A 12,686-nucleotide genomic window follows, 5' to 3' on the forward strand; every position below is an offset into this window, starting at 1 on the left:
ACGTACAACGTGTCTTATACGGTAGAACTTTATTAAAATGGAAAGAAATTTTGAAAACAAAGCTTTATAGTAACATTTAATGAAACATAAGAAGCAGAGCCGTGGGAGTGTCCCCACCATGATTTACAGGGAAAGACTCCACAGAATCCACGAGTCTCATCTCAGGACAGGGCACTGCTGACCTGCAAAGCCCAGCGCTGGGCCCTTTAGCCAGGTTCCAAAAGTTCAGACATTTGCACCAAATGCAGATCACTACCATAGCTTCCCATTTACACAGTAGTTCAAAGTTACTCCTGGAATTTGTCTCAGTTACTTGAAATAGATTCAGGCTGACAAACAACTTGCCATGCCAGCCTGATAAGCACCCTTTGACAGGTGACTCTCGTTCCATCAGGAGAAGGTGCAGTGCGTGCACGTGTGTGTCGCTGGGGCTCGTCTGGGTTTCCAGCACTGTTCGCCCACCAGGGGTGGGAACTCGCTGATTCTCCAGGAACAGCTGCTCTTTGTGCCTCCCCCTCCTCAGGTGCACAGTCACCTCCAGGGCACCTGGGGCTGGAGGACAAGTCTTAGTTGCCATTGGCGTGTCCCTCGTAGTCGCTGTCTTCAGAGGAAGAAGACACCTGAAGGTCATCGTAGAGGACACTCCGGGGGCCAGGGGCCCAGTGTCCCTCAGGCTTCCTGCCAGTGGGAGGGTTGTGAGCAGGAGGGGCCGACTGCTCAGGACGAGGCAAGGAGGGAGGCGCCACGTCCCTGCAGCTCCACCGGCCTTCGTCTACTCTCACGAAGAGCTTCCTGAGAGGCTGGCCTGGAGCATGGCTGATGGGTGGAGGATGGTGTCTAGTGCAGGCTTGGACACTACTGGGGCCAGATCTGTCCAGTGGAGGTTTGAGGGTAAGGCTTTGCCCCTGGGCAGGTGTCTTCCTGCTGACTTGGGGGGTCCCTGTGGGTCCAGTTGTACTGGGTGGAGGAGGGAGATTCTGGAAAGCACCCAGATCTGCTGTCAGAGTGCTCCTCTGGGGAGTCTGGATGGGGCTGAGTCTAGGTTTCTTTGGGGGGCTCAGACATGTCTGGATGGGGATCTGGGCAGATCTCTTGCCTGGGGCCTTGATGCTGCTTTTGGAGTCCTGGACCCAACTTCTGCTGATGAGAGACACTGCAGGGTGGGTGGATTCCCTGTCATCTTTCCTGACAGGTGACCTACTCAGGAGATCTGGATCCCGGAGGGGTTTCCTCTTGGATGCCTGGATGAGCGTGGGCGTGTTTGGATGCTGTAGGAGAAGACCAAACAGAAAGGCCAGACGTGAGAATCTCCTCTCCATCCAGGAAAAATTAAAATTAACCAAAAACCATCTCATAGGAACTAATTGTATGTGATGAGACACTCAACCTCAGTCGTGCTCATGAAAAAGAAAATTACAAAATCACCTTGAGACATTTATACATCAAATAGGCAAATAGAAAGAGTTTAACAATGTCTCTTGTTAAGTAAGTGGAAACAAGCTTTTTGTATACCCCCTTCCGAGGGCTGCACACAACTTGGTGTTTTGCAGGCACTTTGATGGCAAAATAAGTTTGGATGGCCAGTTTTGGAGGATGAATCACGACTGACAGATTCGTGTTCTCACTTAAAGGATTCTGCTTGTGGAATGCTGCTGATAAAACCACTTCCATTTGCCAAACAGCATATCTTGCCAGCCGTGCAAGTAAGAATGCAAAGTCAAAGAAACCGGGGAAAATGGCCTCTGGAAAGGACTCTAAAGGATCACGTTGGTTGGAGAAGAACGTGACCCGCTCCCTCCCACAGAAGGGGACTGAGGCCAACCGTGTTACCCCAGAAGGAGGAAGAGCGGGAACCAGGAGACGGACCCTCAGGTAGGGGCAGGATCCTGTCGCCTCCTTCCAGTGCTGCCGCCGCCACCCTTGGGGTTTCCTGGGGAATCTCTGGAGTAGCTTCCTCTGCTGCTCGTCTCTCCTGCAAAACAAACCACATTAAGGGGCAGAAACCCAATTTCCTTGTCACCATTGGGACCAACGGTGCTGTGGCCCAGAGCCTTTCCAAGTCTAGGGGTGACACCGGACCTGAAACCCTGTGCTTTGTGCAGACTCCTCCCCCGCTCATATCCTTCCTCCGACTCCAGGGTTCCCTCCTGGGTTTCCCAGCAAGTCCTGTCTATTTGTCCCTATGGCCTTGGGGCCTGTCAGGTGCAAAATTGCATGTGTTCTCCACACCCCTCAGTGACTTCAAGGCTTATTCTGAGCTCCTGAGTGTGGCCCCCTCGGGACATGGCTCCTGTTTCCCCATTTTCCCTGTCACTTCTAGAGATGGCTCGGCACCCAGTGTAGAGAAGGACGGGAACCGTCTCCAGCGATTTCAGCCCGAAGCTTGGGTACCACCCACCTCACTGCTCACCTTTGCCTTTCAGCCTTCTCTCTCTCAGCCGTGTTAGGGGTCCCGGGGGCCTGCAGGTCCTGCAGCTTCCGTGGTTCCAGGTTCTCCTTGCCGAGTTTGGAGCCCAAGGGCTGGGGGGCCAGGGCCCCATGCCAGCGCTTCATGGGGCACCTGAGGCTCCTCGCTTTGTGCCCAAAGGCTCCGCAGTCCCTACACTTCACCTGTGGGTGGAGGGCAACAAGGTGAGCGAGTCAGCAGAACTCACAGGCACATGTGCAAAGCGAACACAAGGACAGATTGAGAGAGATGTATTGAGAGTGATGAACACTGACTGGTTCTGGAGAAAGGACAGCAGCACACGGCCCCTTAGCTGCCAGGATATTTACGATACTGTGGGGCTTCCCAAAGCCTTTGCCAGGGAGCATCAAAGGAGGAAGGGCTGGTGCTCTAAGTGTGCACAGCGAGACCCCGATTGAAGGATTTGCATAAAAGCAGGCCAGACATCACACTAAGGAGGGGTCAGGTGGCCCCCGTCTCTGAACGGCCCGGTCTCCCTGGGGATGAGGTCCCAAGGCAGCTGTCTTTGGTTGGGGCTGGGCAAGGGAGTTAGGAACCCAGGTATTCCAGGCCCAAACCCTGTTTCCGGAGTCCATGCCTCCACTTACCCTGGGGTCTTCGTCCTTTGGTTGGGGAGCCACCTGCCTCCCTGCGCCCGGGTTTTGCCTCCTCACTTGCTGGTCTTGAGAGAGTTTGCAGGGACCCAGCTGTCTGCAGCGACCGGCCATGTTCCCCGCCTCCTCGGTGCTTCTCACCAATCTTACTTTGTGGATTTCCTCTGTAAAAAGAAAGAGAAAACTGTCATATTCATACAAGTCACCCCTGCCCCCTCCACACAAATGGGGTCATGAAACCTCACGACCACTAAGGAAATCCAGGTTTCTGCTACTTTGACTTCTCTGCCCAGACATTTCTCCATTCTCTCCAGATACCTACCCACAGATGAGGACCCTGACTTGGTTAGAAGTTTTAGGCAGAACTGTGAATTTGGATTTGCATCTTTGAAAGACTAAAGTTAGAGACTTTGGTTACATGTATCACAGTCTAACAGGTAAGAGTGAGAAAAGATTTCCCCACACGTACAGAAATACTTACGCTATGGAAAGGCCACATTGAATACTGACGCCCAGGCATCTGAAAACCAAACATAAGTTTGATAACTCCTTGAGAATTGGGCTCTCCCATCGGACATCAGAGAAGGCAATTCTCAAATACAGACTCACGTAACACAATTATTTTCTCCTCTGCTAGCTTAGACGGGGCACAATGCAGGGTCTGAACTGTTTTCTGAATCCTTCACCCTCAGTGTCTCACGTTTACCTAGTTAATAAAATGTGAAATACATGTTTCAACTGAGGGTGAATGAATAATTTTTTAGGCTTTCAATGCCTACAGACAATCCTACCAAGTTCTCACAACTGCTCATCCAGTGCCCCACATCAATCAGAAAGCTAGGATGCTAAATTCCTTAGAATTTGAATCTTCACGTAATAAGAGCATTTAGAGGATATATTTTTTCAGCCTCTGGTCTCAAAACTGCTACTGAATTTAAATGATCTAGATCATTATCTGGCACCATACTTAAAACTCAACTCAAAATCGATGAAAGATTTGAAGATAAGACCTGAAATTGTAAAACTCCTAGAAGAAAACAAAAGATATATGCTCCTTGACATAGTTCCCAATCAACGGAAAAAGGGATAAGGAAACAATAGTATGTATATCCTATGGAAATCTATTCAGCCGTAAAAAAAGTTGAAATCTTGTTATTTTCCAGAACATGGATAGAACTTATTCTTATGATGCTAAAGAAGAAAGTCAGAGGCTGAAGGTGAATACCAAAGGACTTCACTCATGAGTAGGATAGTAAGAAAAAACAAAAAGGAAATAAACCAACAAATCGGTGAACAAACCAAGTGACAAAAACAAACATATAGATTCACAGAACAGAGTAGTGGATACCAAGGAGGAAACCTCAGGGGCCAAGGCACAATGGTAAAGGTGGTCAAATGTGTAGTGACAGTGGGAGAGGAAAATTTTGGTGGTGAGCCTGTGTTAAGGTTTACAACATTTGAAATGTAATACTGTACAAATGAAACATCTAATATTGACACCCACTGTTAATGCAATTTAAAAAATAAAATTATAAGAATAAAGACACCTTGGGACTTCCCTGGTGGTGTAGTGGTTAAGAATCCACCTGCCAGTGCAGGGGACATGGGTTCGAGCCCTGGTCTAGGAAGATCCCACATGCTGCAGAGCAAGTAAGCCCGTGAGCCACAACTACTGAGCCGGTGCTCTAGAGCCCATGAGCCACAACTACTGAAGCCCGTGTGCCACAACTACTGAAGCCCGCATGCCTAGAGCTGGTGCTCCACAACAAGAGAAGCCACCGCAATGAGAAGCCCGCGCACTGCAATGAAGAGTAGCCCCGGCTCGCCGCAGCTAGAGTAAGCCCACACACAGCAAAAGAGACCCAACACAGCCAAAAATAAATTAATTAATTAAAAAAAGACACCTTACCCTATTGCCAGGCCAAATCACCACATAGCTTCACTATGGACTTCTTGTTCTGAGGGATATGCTGAACACAAATTTAAAGCAAACTATCCTAAAGTCCAGCTGTGCTCCTCCTCTCTGTCAGGAGAGTGTCAGGGAGGTGGGTGGAGGAATGCAGCTTTGAAGAGGGCTGAGGATGGGTCAAGGGGGAATTTCCTTTCCCAGCTGACCTGATACTGCTCCAAGGTCACATGACCTTGTTAAGGGTTGCTTAACCAATCAACATCATCTGTCTCCTTTGGTCTAACCACGTCTGAAGACATGTTAAGAGAAAGAAATAATTCGTGATTTCACTCATGTGTGGAATACAAAAACTTAACAAACAAAAAGAAAATAAGTAAAAACAACTTTCAGGAAGAAGAATGTTGACACGATAACAAATACAAAGATACACAGACCCGAGTAGTGGAAATTAGAGGAGGAGCCACAGGCAGAGGCAAAATGGACAAAATGGGGCAGCTAGATGGTGACAGAGGAAAACTGCATTTTTGGTGCTGAGAAGGTGTATGGTACACAGAAACTGAAATGTATTGCTGTGCACATAAAACTTACTAATATTATAATGGAATGATATCTAAGTTTTAAAAATTTTTAATTAAATTAAAAAGAAATTAAAGAATCAATACTCAACTGCCTAAAACCACATCACTACGTAATTTTATTCTTGTCCTGTTTCCTTGAGGGACTAGCTGAACACCAAATTTAAATCACACAACATGAAACTCAGCTGGATACTTCTTCTCTGTCAGTAGATGCTCAGAATGGTGGGCGCTGGATGCTCTCCACTTGAGAAGATGCAGCTTTGTGGGTGGCTGAGGAAGGAACTTCCCTTTCACGCTGACTTTATACTTCTGTAAGGTCACAAGACCTTGATGAGGTTTTTTTAACCAATCAACATTATGTATCACCTTGTATTTATCAATGTCTTGAAGACACATTTAGAAAAGAGAAATATCTTATGAATTCACTTATATGTGGAACACTAAACACAAATACAAAAAGCAAATAAGTAAAAAAGATTAAAGAGGAAAACAAATGACACAAAAACAAACACATATATTGACAGAACAGAGCAGTGGATATCAGAGGGTAGGATCGGGGGTGGGGGGGTGGGGGGGTGGCCGTTGAGTAAAATGGGTCCACAGGATGGCAACAAAAAAACTTAAGGTTTTGGTGTAAGCAATTTAATGGTATACTGGTGTTGAAATATATTTTTGTGCACATAAAACTTATCTAACATTTTGACTGAATGATGCCTTACAAAAATAATTAAATTAAAAGATTAAAGCATCTGCGCCCCATTGCTTAAACCACATCAGTACATATTTTGTCTACTGTCGGATTTCTCTGACAGACAAGCTGAACGCCAAATTTAAATCAAACAACCTGAATCTCACCTGTGTACCTCGTATCTGTCAGTAGATGCTCAGAATGGTGGGTGCTGGATACTCTGTGCACCTTTGAAGGGGGCTGAGGACAGGCCAGTGGGGGAATTTCACTTTCAAGCTGCCTTTGAGTCTGCTCCCAGGTCTCATGACCTTGATGAGGTTTTTCTTAACCAATCAAGGTTACGTGTCACCTTTACTCTAATAATGTCTTGAAGACGCATTTAGAAAAGACAAATACCTTACGACTTCACTCATACGTGGAACACTGTATACAAAGAAAAAGCAACTGAGTAAAAAAAATTAAAGAAGAAAGCAAATGACACAAAAACAAACACAGATCTTCACACAACAGAGTAGTGGGTATCAGAGGGTAGCAGCAGGGGGATGGCCAATGAGTAAAATGGGTCCACAGGATGGCAAAGAAAAAACCTAAGTTTTTGGTGCTGATCAGTTTTATGGCATACTGGAGTTGAAATATATTCTTATACATATAAAACATGTAATATCATAACCCAATGATACCATAGAAAAATAAATAATTACATTAAAAATTAAATTATCCATGACTCATTGCATAAAGCCACATCTATACATATTTTGTCTAGAGTCCTAATTCTCTAGGGGATACGCTGAACACCAAATAAAATCAAACAACCTGAAATCCAGCCTGGTACAGGAGTTGAAATATATTGTCATACACATAAAACTTATCTAATATTATAACCAAAAAATACCTCATTAAAAAAGTCTACTGAACAATAAATTGAAAAGAAATTAAAGAATCCATATCTTTTGCCCATAACCACATCATTATTTTTACCACTGCCCTGTTACCTGAAGAACAAGATGAACACCAAATATACAACAAATCAACCTGAAATCCAGCTGGGTACTTCCTGTTGGTAGATCATCAGAAATATGTGTGCTGGACAAACCCCAGTGGACACAGTGTGGGTTCCAAGGTGCCTGAGGAAGGGTCCATGGGAGAAGGGTCCTTTTCTTGCTTACTGTTATACTACTCCAGGTCACGTGACCCTGTTAAGACATTTGTAGCCAAGGAAAGATATCTATCCCTTTTTTTCTTACCCTGTCTCTAAGGAAGGTTTATACATTGTGATTTATTATTATCATGCATTTTAAAACTAGAGGGACACCTGTACTTACTTTTAAGAATAATTATGATCTGAAAGAAAACTAAACATTTTTGCATATGCTTATTTTTTCTGAGAATCACAATTTTTACTGTGGCAAAACATGCATGGCATAAAATTTACTGTTTAATCACAGTGAGGTGTCAAGTCCTGTGGCATCAAGTGCGCTCATGTTATCCTGCAGCCACCAGCACCATCCATGTCCTGATAAAAAAGACAGGAAAAAGAAAGACAACATTTCCCCACATGGAACAAATAATTATGCAATGAGAAAGCTGCATTTAATACTGTGGTACATGCATTTGAAAATCAAAAGAAACTATGCTTACTTCTTGAAAATTCGACTTTCCCATCACACATCAGAGCAGGCCGTTTTCAAGTACAAATTCACTCAGGAAAAATATTTTCCCCTCTATTAAACTAGAAGCTTCACAGCTGAGCTTTAAATCTTTTCTCTTCACTGTTCCTTTTTTATCTAGTTTCTGTTAATGGAAGACAAAGAGGTTTCAGCTAAGGATGAACAAATCCATTATTTAGGCTTTCAATGCCTATAGAAAATCCCACCTTGTTTTGATAACTGCTGTTTCAGTTCCCCACATAAATCAGAATGCTGATTTACATGCCCTCTGAATTTTCATCTTCTTGTAATAAATAGTGTGAAGAATGATGTATTGTATCAGTTTCTGTTTTCAGAATTACCCTTAAAAATAAAGAATCAAGGCCACAAACTCATGCCATACACAAACGTGAACTCAAAACTCATGAAATACTTGAATATAAGACCTGAAATTGTAAAAATGCTAGAAGAAAACAGTGGCAGTACACTCCTTGAGATAGGTGGTCATCAATGGAAAAACGGATAAAGAAGAGGTGGTAGTTATTTAATGGAACACTATTCAGTCATAAAACACATGAAATTTGCCATTTTCCACAACATGGTGGGACCTGGAGGGTATCATGCTAACAACGTAAGACAGGCAGAAAAGACAAACACCTTATGACTTTACCCATATGTGGAATACAAAAAAATTACAAGAAAAAATAAAGAAAAAAATTAATGATGAAACCAAAGGGCACCAAAACAAACACATAGATGCACAAGATAGAATACTGGAAACCAGAAGGGAAGTGGCAGGTGGAAGGCCCAATCTGTAAAATGCCACAAGATGGGAAAAGACAGAAACTAAGTTTTTTGTCCTGAGCAGGTGCATGGTATACAGGAGTTGAAATATATTGTTGTAAACATAAAACTTATCTAATATTATAACTGAATGATAGCTCAGTAAAAAAAAAAAGAAATGTAAATTAAAAAAAATTAAAGAATCTTTACCCCATTGCCTAAAGCCATATCACTCCATATGTTGACCACTGTCCTATTTCTCTGGGCGATTAACTGAACACCACATTTACTTCAAACCAACCTGAAATCCAGCTGTGCTCCTCCTATCTGTCAGTAGAATCTCAGAAAAGTGGGTGCTGGACAAACCCCACTGGTTGAGATGCAGCTTCCAAGGTGGCTGAGGAAGGGTCCATGGGGACAGATTTCTTTCCGAGCTGACTTTTATGCTGCTCCAAGCTCACAGGACCTTGTTAAGCCTTTTGTACCCAAGGAAAGAAATCTGTCACAATAGATAGACAATAGAATTGGTTGCTCATCCTCCTCACACAAGATTGTTTTTCACCCTGACTGTTCCCCAGAATCCCTTGTGGAGATTTGAAAAGTAATGACGGATCAGTATCATCCTTGTATGTGCTCCTGAAAGTGAACTCAGGCCTGTGGTTTGGGAATTGTGCTACTTTGTGTTACAAGAATACAAGTAATCCCAGTGGATATCCTGGAAGAATTTCCCTTGAGATTTATGTTCAATATTGGTTTGTGTTGAAGGATAAATTCCAAGTCCTGCAGACAAAGTGGGGAGATCTGCTTTGTGAGAACATTCATTTTTTTCTTGGGGAAAAGTACATTGCAGTAATTATTTTAAAAATTGGCTTGCATGATGGCTGACAGTTTCAGGCATTTTATAATCCTGGAGGTTTATTCCATGAGCTTATGCGGGGGTAACAAGGCTGGGTTCCTCTTTAGTGAGACTGCTGGGTGCATAATTCAGGAATCAGCTGAATAAGATAGAGAGTACGATCCTGGAAGGAACTCTTCGTCCACTTAGCTCAATTCAGAGGTTTTGGGACAAAATAACAAAAGAGATTTCTGAGGTCTGGGAGGGCAGAGATGCCTGTCTCTTTAGCCCCCGGTGGTTTCCATCTGCAGAAATATGTTGAGAGGCCTCAAAAAGTGTAGGACTAGATAGATGTCTTTGAGACTTCCTCATGACCTTGCCTGACCAGGTTGGTGACATTCTGGGAAACCTGGCCAGTGAAGCTGAAGATCAGAGCTGTGTCACCACCAGGGCCTGAAAGGGTAGATGGGGTTAGGGGGAAGTTGGAATGAGTGGAGCTGAGTTGTGTGGAAAGAGCTGTGGAGAAAGGGGACACTCAGAGAGTGGGGCTGAGTCTCTGCCCACTTTCCATGAGTGCAGACACGAATCCCTGTGTTTACAGGGGCACAAAGAAAACCAGACACCAACACTTGGCTCCTTTAGCCACAGACTTTATTGTTTGAATATTTGCAACTATTATGCTATACACAAATTTTAATTTCTTCCAAACTCTATATTCTGTATTGCTAGATCACTTCACTCTCCATTTTATGCCATTTTCACGAAGAGGTATTTCTGCAAATCACAATTTGCCTGAATGTATGTTAAAGGATTCTTTTAGAGGCTCTCCCTCCCACTCAGAGGGTCAGTTTTTTCTGATATGAAATCTAGCTGTAGCTCCACTTTGAGTTTTAGGATTGCTGAATCCTCAGTGCAAGAATTTAATGTTGGCTAAGAAATAAGTGATCACTGAAGACTTTCCTTCCTTCACAGCACGGAGGGTGTGTTGTACAGTCTGAGCACACGTGTTCCAGAGAGGTTGCTCTGTGAAGAAAGAATTTCTCACGACTTTACATTGATTCACTTCTCCAGGATGAATTATTTATAAGTATGCTTTGGTGTTGCTCAACATACTTGGGTATTTCTCAAGATTTTACATCTTCGTTCTTGTTTTAGTGTTTATTTCTTTTGCTGAGTTTCTCGTGCGCATCAAGCCTCGTGATCAACTGAGTGTTTGTTAACAGTCATTACAGTCTTAGTGGTTCTCCACCTGGAGTTGGCTCGTGTTGAACAATAATTATCAAAGAAGGACTAGGGGTTGGTTATCCTCTGCTCAAGTCTGTAGGGCAGGGGTCCCCAACACCTGGTCCACGGCCTGTCAGGTACGCGGCCGCACAGCAGGAGGTGAGTGGCAGGAGAACGAGCCAAGCTTCATCTGCTGCCCCCCATCACTCGCATTACCGCCTGGACCATCCCCCATGCCACCCCACACCCCTCTGCCTGTGGAAAAATTGTCTTCTACGAAACCAGTCCCTGGTGCCAAAAATGTTGGGGACCACTGCTCTAGGGTCTTTAGAGTGGGGAGCTGTTGCTGAAAACACCCATATTATATTTATAGAGTGAGTTCTACTAAGTTACCTAAAATTAGACCAATGACTAAAGGCTTTGCCACAGAGACAGGGCACACACGTATGGATCCACGTCCACAGGTGATGCCTGTCTGGACTGAGGAGTGTGATGCCTGAACAAGTGTCCATATTGATTACAGACAGAGTTTCTTTAGTGGGTGTGAACCTTGGTGTGGTTAAATGCTAAAGCTATGGCTGGTGTTCCATCCACATTCCTCACATGTATGATGCCATGTCATCTCAGGTCAGAACGTCTACTGAGGGCCCTCCTGACTTTCTCTCCAGTGCTGGGTTCCCTCATGTCGTCTCAGGGAAGAGCCACGACTGAAGCATTTCCCACACCGCTGACATTCATAGGGCCTCTCTCCAGTGTGGGTTCTCTCATGGCATCTCAGGTTTGCACGCTGACTGAAGGCATTCCCACACCGCTGACATTCATAGGGTTTCTCTCCTGTGTGGGTCCTCTTGTGCCGAGTCAGTTCAGAAATTTGTTTGAAGGCCTTCCCACACAGAAGACATACATGTGGTTTCTCTCCAGTGTGGGTTTTCTTGTGCGTGCGAAGTCTAAAACTTTGACTAAAGATTTTCCCACACAGATGACATTCATAGGGCTTCTCTCTGGGATGGATTTTCTCATGTTTTCTAAGGTAAGAGATTTGATTGAAAGTTTTCTTACATAGACGGCATTTATATGGCTTCTCTCCTGTGTGAGTTTTCTCATGTCGTTTCACGTGGGAACTTTGATTGAAGACTTTCCCACACACTTGACATTTATATGGTTTCTCTCCAGTGTGAATCATCTTGTGTTGCCTGAGCCTAAAGCAAGTACTAAGGGCTTTCCCACATAGAGGACATTCATACGATTTAGCTCTAGTGTGAATGTGATCCTGTCCGTCAAGGAATGACCCTTGACTAAGTGATTTTCCATGCTGTTTGTTGACATTACTTTTCCTTCTTAAGGGAATTGGTGAATGTTGAGGTGAAGATCTAGGAGTAAATTCATCACTCAAATCAGTCCATCCAACAGGATCCCCTTGTGTGTGAGAAACCTGCTTTGGGAAAGAGATATGAGGCTGTTACTGGTTCACCCACATCCATGCAGACACTCATGCCTCTACATTTACACCCTAGAGCATCAGTCAGTTGTAGTCTCCTGTTAAAATGTTTGCAGTGTCAGTTGCATACACATGTTGTGTTACTCCCTTGCAGGCACAAACGTTCTCTTTTATAGTTTCCCAACCCAGATATCAGATTAATTTTGAAGACTTCAGTCTGTTGTAAAGACTAGGAGATGAGCAATGTTTGTGCAACTGCCTTTTTTCCTTAGGTCTCATGTTGTCGTTTTGAGCTCATATTAATTTCTTAACTGATTTAAGCCTATCCAAAAATATTCCCAGAAAGAGCTCAATCTCCACTTAATTACATACCAGTAATTGTGCTCAACTGCCAACTTATCTCACTGCCAGGTGCTTCATTTGGATGACTGGTGTTCCACCCATGAAACTTACCATTGGCATGGTGGCAGATATGTGCTTCCTGTAGACACTTTGCGTGAATATCATTTCTTGTCTAAGCAGACT

General features: G+C 44.0%; 2 protein-coding genes across 2 annotated transcripts; both read right to left on the minus strand.

The window, feature by feature from the left end:
* Positions 1-566: 566 nt before the first annotated feature.
* On the minus strand, positions 567-3,174 carry LOC132481385 (protein FAM90A27P-like). The gene is made up of 4 exons (XM_060086221.1): positions 3,055-3,174; positions 2,411-2,610; positions 1,831-1,972; positions 567-1,268 (listed from the first exon to the last, which is right to left on the minus strand). The coding sequence occupies exons 1-4, from the start codon at positions 3,172-3,174 to the stop codon at positions 567-569; spliced, it is 1,164 nt and encodes a 387-aa protein (XP_059942204.1).
* Positions 3,175-11,360: 8,186 nt separating this feature from the next.
* LOC132481386 (zinc finger protein 596-like) lies at positions 11,361-12,623 on the minus strand. Its single transcript, XM_060086222.1, has 2 exons — positions 12,615-12,623; positions 11,361-11,993 (listed from the first exon to the last, which is right to left on the minus strand). The coding sequence occupies exons 1-2, from the start codon at positions 12,621-12,623 to the stop codon at positions 11,361-11,363; spliced, it is 642 nt and encodes a 213-aa protein (XP_059942205.1).
* Between the last annotated feature and the right edge of the window lie 63 nt (positions 12,624-12,686).

This window comes from Mesoplodon densirostris, chromosome 20 (genome assembly GCF_025265405.1).
Source record: "Mesoplodon densirostris isolate mMesDen1 chromosome 20, mMesDen1 primary haplotype, whole genome shotgun sequence".
Classification (NCBI taxonomy): Eukaryota; Metazoa; Chordata; class Mammalia; order Artiodactyla; family Ziphiidae; genus Mesoplodon; species Mesoplodon densirostris.